The sequence below is a fragment of the Oncorhynchus mykiss genome, chromosome 3 (assembly GCF_057628025.1).
Source record: "Oncorhynchus mykiss isolate SJ-2025 chromosome 3, ASM5762802v1, whole genome shotgun sequence".
In the NCBI taxonomy this organism is placed as follows: domain Eukaryota; kingdom Metazoa; phylum Chordata; class Actinopteri; order Salmoniformes; family Salmonidae; genus Oncorhynchus; species Oncorhynchus mykiss.
In genome coordinates, this window is record NC_143024.1 from 28,159,661 (window position 1) to 28,176,108 (window position 16,448).

Genomic DNA, 16,448 nt, shown 5'->3' on the forward strand with positions numbered 1-16,448 from the left:
TCCTGCAGAGTTCTATGCTAAGAGTGCTCCCTCTGATGTAGCTCCTCTATTAACCTAATAAGAGGGGCTCTCATCTGGCCGTTTCCAGCTGCAGTCAGTCCGTCTGCCTCTTTTAGATGTATCCTTTCAGACGTCAATCTGGGTAAAAATGGAACAAAATGTCCCATGAAATTGAAGTTCTATTTTCATGAAATGTCGTTTTGGAGGAAGAATCTTTTATATTGGACATTGGTATCTAGAGAAGATTTTCATGAATGTATGCGATCTTGGACTTTTCACCGTTTTTTTTCTCTAATTTGTACTCTCTAGATCGTATGGAAGGTGCCGTTTAAAAACCTTACCCTGCGTGGCGTTTACTTTTTAATAACATCGAAGTACATAATGTCATGGTCATTTTGTTCCGTTTTCACACTAAATGAATTGCAGCATTTCTTACCACTGAACATAACCATTTCAAAGATCACACCTGTCAACGTACCACTCAAGGCCATGCTACGTGCAATACTATAAGTCAAGCTTCTATGGATCAAAAGTACTTGATGAAAATACCAGTTTGTTTTTGACCGGTGAAACAATGACTGAAATGTGTTGAGTTCCGGTTTTTAAAGAAATTGAGCTTCACTTGGTTTTTGTAGCTCATCTAATCTTGATCTAACCACATCTTATTTTAATGCATATCCAGCTTTGTACATCATTCACATTATAACTAACATGTCAGTCGTATGAGCTGCCCTGAAGCAAATTAAAAGATGCACTAAACATTTTTGTTGTGTTTAGATTCAGAGCCCTGGTTGTATTGTGTTCAGTTGTTTCTGGCTGAAATGTACTACAGTTCATTAATTAATACTTCACCTTAGGGAAGAGGCAATTCAAATGTGCAGGGGAATGATATCACAACCACACCAGGAAGTATATGATTGTAAAGATATATGCAAAGCTGTAATTATCCAAGGAAAAATACCTTGCAGTCACTCTCTCTGTGTCTGTCTGTTTCTCTCTCCCCCCCCCCCCCGGACCTTCTATACACACACACACAGTGTTATCTTAGTAAATGGCATCATGTTGGTGGCCAGTCCTTCCCCACCCACTAGGCAATCCAATGAAATGGCATGTCTTGGCAGATGGAAAATCAAAGGTCACCATAGATGAAAAAGATTGTGTTTGGCTCTGATTCTCAATGAGCTTTACGATATCTACCTTCAGGAGGTGGTGTAGAAAGCGAGTCTGTCAATGGGAGTGTAATAGCTTTGGCATTAGGAATTCTCTTTAGAGTTTGATTATAGGTGGACTGACTAGTTAGCATCATTGGAGGGGAAGTTGCTTCGCAGGGCGAGGGCATGTTCTATGCTGCTTTCAAGGGAAATAATGGAGAGGTGAGGTCACATTATCTACATCTGTTATAATGGCATTACAGATACATTTCAGTGAATTTGGTGTTACTTATATGACATATGTAGTGCAAATAGCATGTTGTTCCAGACAGGTGAGAAAGCCCCTATCCAGTCTGGCAGCAGCAGCTCTATGATTGACTGAAAGCTGAGGAGAATTGTGTAGGGGTGAGGAGAGTACCAGTACCTGACACACAGAGTGGTGCTTGAGACTGGAGTGCCACTCACTATCTGTCGTCTGCCACCTCCACCACTAACATTACTCACCATCACCACCTCTAATACCTGCTGCTGCATAGCTTGATCTGGCTTGGGCATTACAAGCCTCCATTCACTGTATAGGTGAAAGAAAATACAAATGAGTCTGTTGATTCATATCCTGCATATCCTATCAGTATCCTGCATATCCCATCAGTATCCTGCATATCCTATCAATATACTACATATCCTATCAATATCCTATATACAGTGGGGCAAAAAAGTATTTAGTTAGCCACCAATTGTGCAAGTTCTCCCACTTAAAAAGATGAGAGGCCTGTAATTTTCATCATAGGTACACTTCAACTATGACAGACAAAATTAGAAAACAAAATCACATTGTAGGATTTTTTATGAATTTATTTGCAGATTATGGTGGAAAATAAGTATTTGGTCAATAACAAAAGTTTATCTCAATACTTTGTTATATACCCTTTGTTGGCAATGACAGAGGTCAAACGTTTTCACAAGGTTTTCACACACTGTTGCTGGTATTTTGGCCCATTCCTCCATGCAGATCTCCTCTAGAGCAGTGATGTTTTGGGGCTGTTGCTGGGCAACACGGACTTTCAACTCCCTCCAAAGATTTTCTATGGGGTTGAGATCTGGAGACTGGCTAGGCCACTCCAGGACCTTGAAATGCTTCTTACGAAGCCACTCCTTCGTTGCCCGGGCGGTGTGTTTGGGATCATTGTCATGCTGAAAGACCCAGCCACGTTTCATCTTCAATGCCCTTGCTGATGGAAGGAGGTTTTCACTCAAAATCTCACGATACATGGCCCCATTCATTCTTTCCTTTACACGGATCAGTCGTCCTGGTCCCTTTGCAGAAAAACAGCCCCAAAGCATGATGTTTCCACCCCCATGCTTCACAGTAGGTATGGTGTTCTTTGGATGCTCTTTGGATGCAACTCAGAGTTGAGTTTTTACCAAAAAGTCATTTTTTAGTTTCATCTGACCATATGACATTCTCCCAATCTTCTTCTGGATCATCCAAATGCTCTCTAGCCAATTTCAGACGGGCCTGGACATGTACTGACTTAAGCAGGGGGACACGTCTGGCACTGCAGGATTTGAGTCCCTGGCGGTGTAGTGTGTTACTGATGGTAGGCTTTGTTACTTTGGTCCCAGCTCTCTGCAGGTCATTCACTAGGTCCCCCCGTGTGGTTCTGGGATTTTTGCTCACTGTTCTTGTGATCATTTCGAGGGAGATTATCAGTGGGCTTGTATGTCTTCCATTTCCTAATAATTGCTCCCACAGTTGATTTCTTCCATAGTGGAGTTTGGAGTGTGACTGTTTGAGGTTGTGGACAGTCTTTTATACTGATAACAAGTTCAAACAGGTGCCATTAATACAGGTAACGAGTGGAGGACAGAGGAGCCTCTTAAAGAAGAAGTTACAGGTCTGTGAGAGCCAGAAATCTTGCTTGTTTGTAGGTGACCAAATACTTATTTCCCACCATAATTTGCAAATAAATTCATAAAAAATCCTACAATGTGATTTTCTGGATTTATTTCCTTCTCATTTTGTCTGTCATAGTTGAAGTGTACCTATGATGAAAATTACAGGCCTCATCTTTTTAAGTGTGAGAACTTGCACAATTGGTGGCTGACTAAATACTTTTTTGTCCCACTGTATCTTATCAATATCCTATCAATATATCCTATATATCCTATCAATATATCCTATATATCCTATATATCCTATCAATATATCCTATCAATATATCCTATATATCCTATCTATATATCCTATATTTTTTTATTTTATGTGCTTCACATCCTTTTTATTTAATTTGACTAATTACATTTTTAGAACTAACTTATATAAAATGTGTTTTTATCACTGCTCCAGGCGTCAACCTTGTAGGCTCATTGTCTGCTGCTGCAATGTGGAAACAATGTAGCAAAGAACATGTAAATATAGCTTTTGGTATCGCCGGTACTTAAATGGTGAATTATATCTGTTTTTCTGGGTTAGAGAGAAGTTTGTTATGGAGAAAATCAATCAATCAATACTGGCCAATCAATCAATACTGGCCCCTTAACATTCAGTTTAGTGCTCCCCAGATCCGTCCACTTCAACGTACAGCTGACGTGACATAGTGGAGAAGAGTATCTTTAGAGAGAATCCATTAGACCAGATGCATGTTTTATTGAGCTGCTTCCTTTAATGATATGTCTGATCCACTTTGGACATGAGTTCATGTGAGCTATTACACACAGAATTATTCATCATTTTGAAATACACGACCACCACTCCCCAGTGATGTGGAGCTTGATCCCTGCTTCATTTGTCTTTTAATTGCAATCCCCTCCATGTGTGAGTTCCACAAAACAGCAGCCTAGCCCCAGTACACATCCTCATCTTCAAAAGAAGTGGCTTTTATCAGAGGAGACAAGAAAGGTTTACTCCACCTGAGGCCTCATCCCACTGAATTAGGTATTTGATGACACGACTCCCCCTCTGGCTTAGTGCAGTTGTGACCAGCAGGAGAGGGTGAGAGGCTTTGCTGAACACTTAAAATGATGGGTCTATAGCTAAAGCAGGTTTTCCTGTTGTTCTTTCTGTAGCAGAGAAACAAAGGAACCCTGAGTAACAAAATTAATCTTGTTTCAACAGTTTATTGAATGTATTGTGTTGCAAAGAATGATTCACAATAACTGACAGTAATCATGTTTAACTATGCTGAATGCTTGAAACATTTTACTAAATGTAATGTTTTACTTTTGATTAATAAACCTTGCAATTCGAGAAGCATGGTGATAAGGAAAGGTGACAGAAAGACAAGGAAAGGTGACAGACAGGTTCAGCATGACGATCCAGAGAGAGAAAAATCCATAATTCGTCAATAACCCCGTCAAGTGCCAGGGAAAGTTATTTGACTAGACCCTAATGGACAAAAGAACCACATGTACACTGTGCTGGATGTACCAGCACAGTGTCCTCTCCCGAATTACCTGGCCGCTAACCCTGTATGAGGTCACCTCATTAGCAACAGGCACTAGAGAGAATTGCGAACCGAGACCTACGCAGATGGCTTGGCGTGCCCCTGAGCTTCTCATGTGTGGGCCTGTACAGTAGAATAGCAAAGCTTCAACTACCAATCTCATCACTGGTAGGATTCAAAGTGGTAAAGACCGGCTGGTGATGATCCTCAGGGACCCCAAAGACCTGAAAATACAAGGTGCCATGATTGATTTCAGGACACAAAGAAAGTGGTCTGCCACCAAAGCCGTCAAACAGGCTGAAGCAAGGTGACATTTGTGTAGTATATTTTACCAGGTATGTTATTTTACCAGGTATGTTGACTGAGCAAACATTCTCATTTACAGCAATGACCTGGGGAAGAGTTACTGGGGAGAGGAGGGGGGATGAATGAGCCAATTGGAAGCTGGGGATGATTAGGTGGCCATGATGGTATGAGGGCCAGATTGGGAATTTACCCAGGACACCGGGGTTAACACCCCTTCTCTTACAATGAGTACCATGGGATCTTTAGTGAGTCCGGACACTTGATTAACGTCCCATCCGAAAGACGGCACCCTACACAGGGCAATGTCCCCAATCACTGCCCTGAGACATTGGGATATTTTAATAGACAAGAGGAAAGAGTGCCTCGTACTGGCCCTCCAACACCACTTCCACCAGCATCTGGTCTTGCACCCAGGGAGCAGCCAGGACCAACCCTGCTTAGCTTCAGAGGCAAGCCAGCAGTGGGATGCAGGGTGGTGTGCTGCTGGCAAAAAGAGGGGAATATCTGCCAATATAGACAGGGCCTTGAATCAACGAAGACCACATGCTGGGCCAAAGCCAACACCACTGAAAGGAGGCACCTGGTGCAGCAGGAAGTCAGGCAGATGAAGGATCAGAGAAGGGCCAAAGCAGTGAGGTTGGGAGCCTGGAGTCTCTTTGGGTGAGCTGTGGAGGATGGATCCCGACAGAATCCTGTTCCTGTTCAGATCTGTCTATGACGTGCTCCCGTCCCTCACTAACTTACACAGGTGGGGCCTCGCTGAAAACCCAAACCTCTCTCTCTGCAACAAACTTGGCACCATGGAGAATGTTTTAACATAGTGTACTCTTGCCCTCCCCCTAGGCAAATTCAGATGGAGGCACGACCAAGTTTTAAGGGAATTGGCCATGATCCTCGAGAATCAACAGAGGAAAAATAGGACTCCCACCAACAAAGGCCACCACATCAACTTAGTCAGGCCACGGGAAGCAGAAGTAGTCAGACCCAGGAAGGACAGGATCCTGGAACAAGCCAAAGATGCAAGATTGTGGTAGATGCGTGCTGACCTAGACAGAAAGCTGATCTTCCTCTCTGACATGGCTGTCACCACTCTCCATCCAGACATCATCATATGATGAAGGAGAAAAGGCTGGTGACTGTGGAACTCACAGTACCCTCAGAGAGGTGTGTGGAAGCATACCAGCACAAGAAGAGAAAGTATGACATCCTGGCAGATAAGATGCGAGGGAAGGTATGGAGTGTCTGGGTTTACCCAGTTAAATTTGGCTGGCATGGCTTCCCTGCCTAATCAACATGGAGACTGCTTTCCGCTCTGGGCATCAAAGAAAGGGACAGAAGATCTGCGTTATAGCACCTAGTAAGTGCTGCTGAAAAGGCCTTTTTCTAGTTATTGTGGTAGAAAAGATCTGCACCGAGCTGGAAGCCATCCACAGGTGAGCAGTGATTTGGCCAATTACTGTCAACGCACCATGTTCAGGGCGTTCCTGGATAGGAGTTGAAAAGTCCAGTGAGAGGTGGACTGCGCTGATGACGCCTGTGGATCAGCAATCAAACACTGATTGTATCAGATACAACAAAACCCAGAATCGTATAATGAGAGGGAGAGGTCAGAATGGTTACTAGGCCGCCTACAGTGCAATCATTCTCTATGTGCTATTGGTCATGAAAGAGTATCAAAACGGCCCAGAAAACCCTGATCCACATGTTTTCTCCTGAAGGTCATATTTAACTAGCATGGTTAACAGAGTAGTCTATAACTAGTTATGTAACACACCATTTCTTTGTGAATCTAATTAAATATTCAGCTCAGGGCTTACCTACGAGATCCATATCCCTGGTGCATTGTACAATTTTATGGTACTGTTGTCCTGTGGTCCAATTAGCTGTAGCAGAGTGTGTGTGTGTGTGTGTGTGTGTGGTTTCTGTTCCCTGAGCTCTGGTTAATAAGAGCTAAACACTGGCCTGCAGGTCTGGAAGGATGACTCAATAGAATAGCACACCTGACCTGCCATTCACACAGCAGATCACACAGGGTTACACACATACAGAATAGCCAGAATAGCCATGTTAGGCAGATATAGTCTATAATCTGCTGGCATATTTGAACTGTAAAAGGGGACCAGAGCATTTACTAAGTGTTTCTTTCATATTGCCTACAGTAACTGTTTTGTATATGTGGCTGCTTTGATAAATGTCTCCTCATTATCTTTGAGAAGTTGCTTAGGTAGGTTATGCTGTTGATCATTTCAGACGTAGGGATTTCTCTTTAGTCTTGACCCTCTAGAGGCATGGACAAGTTGCCCCAGGGTTAAGAATGTACTATAATGATCAGCCCAAGGCCATTATGGTTCAGCATTCAAAATGAAAATTGCTATCTTACTGTAACTGCAATGTGAGTTTACCCAGTGTAAACATATTTTCTTCTAGATTGATCTTTTTCAAATTGTTTTTTTTTTGTGCATCTTTTACATGCGCTTCAATGATAGGCCTACACCAATGTTAAAGTGATTGTTCCATTTTCAGCTCAACATATTCAGCTTAATATCTCCAAAAGCCCTTGCTTGTATAGTGTATTGTGCATCAATTCAGTTCATCTTCACTGCCTGGGGAATATTTAATCCCTACATAAGACAATGATAAACAAATAGTGATGAATTAAATGTCTCTTCTGAAATATCCCTTTCAAACATCCACTGATTAATTAACTGCTGAACCTTAGATGAGTAATAGACTGGATTCTGCTGCTTTAATTTCACTCTGGCTTCGTGACAATACAATAGCATATGTTTGACCTTTGAACATGATGGATTATTGACAGTATTCGAAAACACAGATCCAGAACATCTTTAAAGCCACTAGTGCCTTTGCATAAATATTTTCATTGATGGATAAGATCACTCCACATCGCAGTCCATTTTTTTCTAAAAAAGTGTAGGCCACATATCCTACCTACCGCTCTCCATTTCACCGTCCCACTCATTATTGCTCTGCGCATCCAAGCCAAGCGCACGAGTCCGAAAGCAATTCAAGATGATGTCGATGGACAGGCGCACCCTCGTTCCGAATCCAGAGAGAGAGAGAGAGAGCGCACCGTGTAAGCACATAGCTGCGTGTGGTGAAGTTTAGTATGCCTCATATAATAACCGTGTTATTGAACGGAGAGTCAATTCCAGAAATCCTCGTCTACTTCGCTAGATTTATTTTATTTTATTGGTGTTGGGGATTAAAACTGTCTCACTTAACGTTCGCCTTTTTGGTTTTTCTTTAGTCTGCCTGCGCTCTTGGATCTATTTGGAGATGTCTGAGTTTAACCACTCAAATCTATCAGGCGGAAACGCTCCGGACCCGGACTACAAGTGGACGTATGAATATTACGACGATGATGAGCCTGTTTCGTTCGAGGGACTGAAAGCGCACCGATGTAAGTACAGGATCTCAGTTTACAGTCCTGTGCTGCCCCTCCACCCCTTTCACCCATTTTCTCTGCGTTACGCATGCATGACTTTATTGTAGAAATGAACTGTGCTTAAATCATGTGTGCATGTATTTATACGTGAGAATTGTCATGGCTCATTGCATCACATTCATATTTCTGGCTAGAAGTTAAAGTTAAGTATAGCAGATATTCTTCATAATGACAAATAGGTAGAGGGTGTGTGTGGTTTATGAGAGCTATGGAGAGAGAGGAGGGGGGGACTGCCTTGGACTGTAAACCCTGCAGAGTAATATAAGCATGTCAGTGCTGAGTGTCTGAGTAAGGGGGTTCCTTGTTTTGGCCTGCATGTGTGTCAGTCTTTTAACATTAGACACATACACAATCAATAACTTTATTTTTCCTCTAGAATAACATACACCAATCAATGTCACCCCGTCTAGACATAATACATTTTCATAGCCCTCCCCTCTCTCTCTTCCCGCCTCTCCATCTCATTGTGCTTAAAATAATGTTGTTTTTGTCATGCTGTAGATATAATGACCTACTACTATACATTGGAACTAAAAAAAAATATTTGAGCTGTCAATCAAGTCTTGTTGTGTTGCAGACTCCATCGTGATAGGCTTCTGGGTGGGCCTGGCTGTCTTTGTCATCTTCATGTTCTTTGTCCTGACGCTTCTCACCAAGACAGGAGCTCCACATCCTGAGTGAGTCTCCTTATCAACCAGCCATCACATGTCAATCAAATGAATTACTTAGCAATCCACCAACTTCCAGTGTCTCTTAACATGTGCACAATTATTTTCCACAGTAGGTAAATGGCAGACAGTGTGACTGGTCCATGTTCCAAGTTTCATAGTGCTTTTAGGACCATGGATAGCACCATGCTTATTAGTGGTGGTTCAGCAGCATGGACAGTTTCTTAGCATGCACAATTATTTATTACACCAGGTAAATAACATTGGCAGTGTGGCTGTTCATATTCCAAGTTTTGTGGTACTTTCCTTTCAGCACCATGGACAGCACCAGGTGTGTTAGTGGCAGAGCCTTACACAGGCTGTGGTTAGTTCTTCTTCAGCACCACAGAGAGCGCCTGGTTCAGAGTGTCTCTTGGTTTTCCTCTATGTACATGAGACAATTCTCCCTCCCAGTCTCAGTGCACTCTGATGTTTGATGCCATCTTAGTAAAGGATTCTGATTATCAGAAGCCCTCTTCCTTTTTATCCATGGTTGTAGCATATGTCTCATTTGCACACTGTTCTCTCTCTCTCGCGCTCTCTCTCTCTCTCTCTCTCTCTCTCTCTGTCAGCTACCTCTTTTTTTTCTGACTGTACGCTCTGCTTTGATCCTTCTTTCTTTCTTCTTTTCAGTCAGAGATCTCTCCCTTGGTGGTCCCTCCCTCTCGTCCCCCTCCCACAAAGCCCTGTTTCTCTCTCTAGCCTTGTACAAACAAAATGCGTTCTGGTGGAAGTCCAATCACTTCAATGGTAGGCGAGCCGCACCGCTGCAGCTCATCTGTGGAACAAGAGCTTTCAACTATGTGTTTATGGGAAACATCAAGACATTTTTTTGACAGGTCAATACATTTACTTGAAAAACTACAAGGTCAACGTTTATGATGTTTATACATTTATGCAATTATGTGGTAACGCTTCACTTAACACCCAGTGTCGTAACATACTATTACACGGTCATAACACTGTCATGATGTCATAAGAGCTGACATAACTTGTCATAATATGGTCATAACACTGTCATGTCATGATGTCATAAGAGCTGACATAACTTGTCATAATATGGTCATAACACTGTCATGATGTCATAAGAGCTGACATAACTTGTCACAATATGGTCATAACACTGTCATGACCCATATTTACACCTGTTGTGACATATATTGTGTTTTTTTATGGCTGGTTATGACACCCACATAAGAGTGTGAGAACCTAAATTTATTCAAATTAGGTTTTTTTTCTGTCAAAAAGTTTCCTTTCATTTGAAAGTTTGTCTCTTATATCCTTTGTTTTTGTTGTAATTAATTCTTTACAGTTATTTTTTTTCATCATATTTTAAATAACTTGTAGAAAATACAACTTTATGGCACTGTCATGAAGCATTATGACCATCCTGTGTCACTTTACATGGACTAAGACAATACACTTTATGACTCTGTCATGAAGCATTATGACCATCCTGTGTCACTTTACATGGACTAAGACAATACACTTTATGACTCTGTCATGAAGCATTATGACCATCCTGTGTCACTTTACATGGACTAAGACAATACACTTTATGACTCTGTCATGAAGCATTATGACCATCCTGTGTCACTTTACATGGACTAAGACAATACACTTTATGACAAAGTCAAGAAGCATTATGACCATCATTGTCATATAAGCCAGATAAGACCATCACTTACAGGCCCTTATATCAGTCATCAGTCCAAAAGAGGGTGTATTGTCCTGCTCCTGAAATCTGCTCCTGCATTCATCCCTGTCAACAACAGAGCATTGGAGTAGGTGCATGTCTGACATCAATGTGTGTGCAATTACAATAATAATTTAACAACGTTAATAAATAAATAAATATATATAAAGTACCAGTCAAAAGTTTGGATACACCTACTCATTCAAGAGTTTTTCTTTATTTTTTACAAATTTCTACATTGTAGAATAATAGTGAAGATATCAAAACTATGAAATAACACATGGAATCATGTAGTAAACAAAAAGTGTTAAACAAATCAAAATATAGTTAATATTTGAGATTAATCAAAGTAGCCACCCTTTGCCTTGATGACAGCTTTGCACACTGTTGGCATTCTCTCAACCAGCTTCATGAGGTAGTCACCTGGAATGCATTTCAATTAACAGGTGTGCCTTGTTAAAAGTTCATTTGTGGAATTTCTTTCCTTCTTAATGCGTTTGAGCCATTCAGTTGTGTTGTGACAAGTTAGGGGGGTATAGAGAACATAGCCCTATTTGGTAAAAGACCAAGTCCATAATATTATGGCAAGAACAGCTCAAATAAGCAAAGAGAAAAGACAATCTGGAATATTTCAAGAACTTTGAAAGTTTCTTCAAAGCAGTCGCAAAAACCGTCAAGTGCTATGATGGAACTGGCTCTAATGAGGATCGCCACAGGAAAGGAAGACCCAGAGATACCTCTGCTGCAGAGGATAAGTGGATTAGAGTTAACTGCACCTCAGATTGCAGCCCAAATAAATGCTTCACAGAGTTCAAGTAACAGACACATCTCAATGTCAACTGTTCAGAGGAGACTGCGTGAATCAGGCCTTCATGGTTCAATTGCTGCAAAGAAACCACTACTAAAGGACACCAATAAGAAGAGACTTGCTTGGGCAAAGAAATATGAGCAATGGACATTAGACCAGTGGAAATCTGTCCTTTGGTCTGATGAGTCCAAATTTGCGACTTTTGGTCTTTGTGGGATGCAGAGTAGGTGGACTGATGATCTTTGCATGTATGGTTCCCATCGTGAAGCATGGATGAGGAGGTGTGATGGTGTTGGGGGTGCTTTGCTGGTGACACTGTAAGTGATTTCTTTAGAATGCAAGGCATACTTAACCAGCATGGCTACCCCAGCATTCTGCAGAAATACGCCATCCCATCTGCTTTGCGCTTAGTGAGTCTATCATTTTGTTTTTCAGCAGGACAATGACCCAACACACCTCCAAGCTGTGTAAGGGCTATTTGACCAAGAAGAGTGATGGAGTGCTGCTTCAGATGACCTGGACTCCACAATCACCCAACCTCAACCCAATTGAGATGGTTTGGGATGAGTTGGACCGCAGAGTGAAGGAAAGACAGCCAATAAGTGCTCAGCATATGTGGGAACTCATTCAAGACTCTTTGAAAAGCATTCCAGGTGAAGCTGGCTGAGAGAATGCCAAGAGTGTGCAAAGCTGTCATCAAGGCAAAGGGTGGCTACTTTGAAGAATCTCAAATATCAATATATTTAGATTTGTAAAACACTTTTTTTGGTTACTACATGATTCATATGTGTTATTTCATAGTTTTGATGGCTTCACTATTATTCTACAATGTAAAAATAAAGAAAAACCCTTGAATGAGTACGTGTGTCCAAACTTTTGACTGGTACTGTACTGTATATATAACATAAAAACACTGTTGACAAGTAGCATATGGTATAATGGAATGTTTTGCCTCGTGTGGTAGGTTTTGTGGGTTTTGACACTCTTGTGTATGTGTCATAACCAGCCATAAAATAACACAACAGGTCTACCTTGTCATAACCTGTTATGATTCTGGGTGTCAAATAAAGTGTTACCTATCATGTTTTATGTATTATGTTGCTATTGGTGATTTGATTTATAATACCGTTGTGGGATGTAGCCTGTTGTTACACACCTGACATGTGGCTGGAAGATAATTAATAACACTTCCATGTTGTGTGATTCTGATTGTGGTGATGCCGTGCATAGATTGCAACAATTGCATAGAAATTATCTTACGGCAATGTGATGATGCAGTCTGTTTGCATGCGGTGTCTGAGTTCTATTTCTCTTGAAGCTTCATCCCCTCTCTCTCTCTCTTACCACTCTCCCTTTCTCAACTCAACTTTCTGAACGTTTTATGCTGCTCTCTGAACCACCCTTATCCCTGTGACTGTGTACGTGGCAGCTGTCACGGCTCTCTCATTTGCTGCCCGTGAGTCTGTGTATCTGTTCCTCTGGAGTGTATCTCTGCCAGGCTCAGCTCTGGGATCCTTTACAGACAAACCTCACTGCCTTCCAGACAGACCTCACTGGCTTGCTGATGAAAACAAACAGCCTGCAGGGATCAGTGACTGATCAGCATGCTGCTCTACTTTGATACTTCCCAGGCTCTATCTATTGCAGGACCACAGCACAGCAAGCAGGATGGCAGTTAATGCATTTAATGGGACCAACTAGTTAAGGCTGGAAATCTGTTTATGTGTGTGTGACTATAACAACAAATGAAAGAGTAAATGGTACCCATCAGTCTCCCTGAATCTTGTATTTCCAATTGTAGCCCAGTGTGTGTGTGTGTGCGTGTGCATGGTTGTGTGCGTGTGGATGGGCGTGTTGAGGTCACATCAGGCTTCTCTTCTTTATGGCTACGTTTAGACAGGCATCCGAATTCTGATCTTATTTTCACTAATTGGTAGTTTTATCATTTAGATCAGCTCTGAATAAGATCTGATGTGAAATTATCTGATATGATTGGCCAAAAGGCCAATAACTGGGGCAAATTTTTTTAATTGGGCTGCCTGACTAAACATAGCCTATTAGGTCCTAAGTGAATGTGAGAGCTGATGAGTGCTGGCTGCTGAGTAGAGGAGCTAATTGTCTTGCTGTGTTCAGTAATGGAGGTCAGGGGGCCTCAAGGGGCCCCACCAGGGCCAAGCTTGTTAAACTCCCAGGTCTGCTGACCACAGCGCTCTAGTCCAACGCCATGCCATCCATTTACTCAGCTTTCTCTCTTCCTCTCTCTCTGCCCTGCTTCAATGCAGCTATATACTGAGCTTAGCTAAAGCCAAAAAATAAAGACACCCGCTAAGGGGATAGGAATATAGTGTTGAGCCAATATACACAGGAGCGCCAATATACACAGAATTAGCGCACGGACACGCAACACACAGCTCTTTCCAAACATGCATTGATTATTCAATCCACACTTGTTTGTTTGAGCATGAATGAAGAGTCATACGCCCCAAAAGGGAATACATGATACCATCTACCTACCATCCATGTCTCTTTCTTCCCTCTCCCTGTCCTCTCTTACCTACCATCCATGTCTTTCTTCCCTCTCCCTATCCTCTCTTACCTACATCCATGTCTCTTTCTTCCCTCTCCTCCCTTACCTACCATCCATGTCTCTTTCTTCCCTCTCCCTGTCCTTTCTTCCCTCTCCTCCCTTACCTACCATCCATGTCTCTTTCTTCTCTCTCCCTATCCTCCTTGATTCTGATTAAGGCATCTTATTTTTAATTTTGAGGTAGTCACACCTATTTCTCTTCTAATACACTCTTGGTCCTCAAATGTCCCCCATCTAGAGGAGCTGAGCCCTGTAAGAAGCGTGTTCGTCTGACCAGCTGTGTGGAGGACCTCCGCCCCCCTGCAGACCCTGACAACCGGCCATGCCTACAACTGGACTCCACCCTCAGCCGCTCCCTCTTCCACTGCTACATCAATGAGGAACAGGCCCAGGGGGGGTCCAGGCCTAGAGCTGGGGCAGGAGCTGTGGGAGCACCCAGAGGGCTGGTCCAGGGGCCGGGGCGAGGCAGGTCAGGCAGCCCAGAGGAGCGGGTGGTGGTGGGGATGGAAGTAGGTGTCAGCTGTGCCCTGCAAGGGGCTGCCATGTTGGGGGGGAACCGGACCGACCACAGAGAGGCAATGTCCCTGTCCCACTTCAACATCCCTAACGTTGTGAACTCCGAGCACAGCTCCACCCTGGAGGAGGACGATCTGCTGCTGGGGGAGCCGCCAATCATCATGGAGGGGGAGTGTCATCGGCCCCACAGCGCACATCACATGATGAACTAAGGTCCCCTCTACTTCCAGGGGAACCACCAATCATCCTAGATGAGGAGTGTCGTTCCCATGGGATTGACTGGGGGAACCACCATGGAGGTTCAAATAAGTCCTAATCTAACATTCTGTGTTGTGCCAGTCATGTACAGTGCAAGCTCTCCTAAGTAGGCTGTGGTTCCAGCTTCCCACACCACCTCCACTGTGAGGACATTCTGGATTATTATGGATCCTGTACCTCCTGACATTTTCATTCTGTTCAGATTTGGTTCAGGCTAAAATACTGTACAGACAAAATATATAAACATTTAATGTTAATTAACAATACAGAGTTAAATATACATATGTGATATGCGCTACTTTTTGTCAACAAGGTTGCCTACGCAGAGCCAGAACGTGACATCACATCTCAACGCTAAACTGGAAGTCCAGCTTCATCAAGTTGATTAGAATGTTGTATTTTTTTTTAATATAACCTTTATTTAACTAGGAAGTGAGTTAAGAAAAAAATATTATTTACAATGACAGCCTACCCCGGCCAAATCCTCCCCTAACCCGGACAACGCTGGGCCAATTGTGCGCCGCTCTATGGGACCCCCGATGACAGCCTGTTGTGATACATCCCGGGATTGAACCCGGAACTGTAGTGACGCCTCTAGTACTGCAATGCAGTGCCTTAGACCACTGCGCCACTCGGTCACCCTGTATAGTGGTGGAGGCCTTGCAGGAATCAGATAAAGGGATGGCAACAACAGAAGAGGTAAGGAGAATTTGATACAACAACCAAAATGCACCAGAAAGGCAAGACTCTTCTCTTGGGTTTTCAATTCAACAGCAGTCTGAGTGTTGTCCTTGTTCAGTACTTATTGTAGTACACCTGTTCCTCACTATAAACTGTCATAGACATAACTTTTTATATACCATGTGTTGCTCCTGTCAATGCTTTACCTACATGTCACATCAGTCTCGTCTGCCAAGTCTATAGAAGGTTGTGACTAAATAAAACTAAACTCAACAAAGATCATTCGTAAAAATCCAAATAACCTCACAGATCTTCATTGTAAAGGGTTTAAACACTGTTACCCATGCTTGTTCAATGAACCTTAAACAATTAATGAACATGCACCTGTGGAACGGTCGTTAAACTTCTTGATACTACCCATCCCACATGCGGGAGCGTAATCATCGCCTCAAACTAATTAGCATAACGCAGCGGACATAAATACCCCTGGAAAATTGTCCTATTCATGAAAATCACAAATGAAATATATTGAGACACAGCTTAGCCTTTTTTTAATCACACACAGTCATCTCAGATTTTCAAAATATGCTTTACAGCCAACGCTAGACAAACATTTGTGTAAGTTTATCATGGCATAATGCTATGCTAGGCTCTGCTAGCAACAGGCAACATTTTCACGAAAATAAGAAAAGCAAATAAATTCAATCATTTACCTTTAAAGAACTTCGGATGTTTTCACTCAGGAGACTCCCAGTTAGATAGCAAATGTTCATTTTTTCCAAAAATATTATGTTTGTAGGCGAAATAGCTCCCTTTTGTTCTTCAC

General features: G+C 42.4%; 1 protein-coding gene across 1 annotated transcript; it reads left to right on the top strand.

Moving 5' to 3' along the window:
• Positions 1-8,200: 8,200 nt before the first annotated feature.
• Positions 8,201-14,973, top strand: LOC100653482 (melanocortin 2 receptor accessory protein 2; the record flags this gene model as incomplete). Its single annotated transcript, NM_001246353.1, is given in 3 exon segments — positions 8,201-8,324; positions 8,947-9,046; positions 14,406-14,973. Coding segments are annotated over 3 exon segments (714 nt in total).
• Between the last annotated feature and the right edge of the window lie 1,475 nt (positions 14,974-16,448).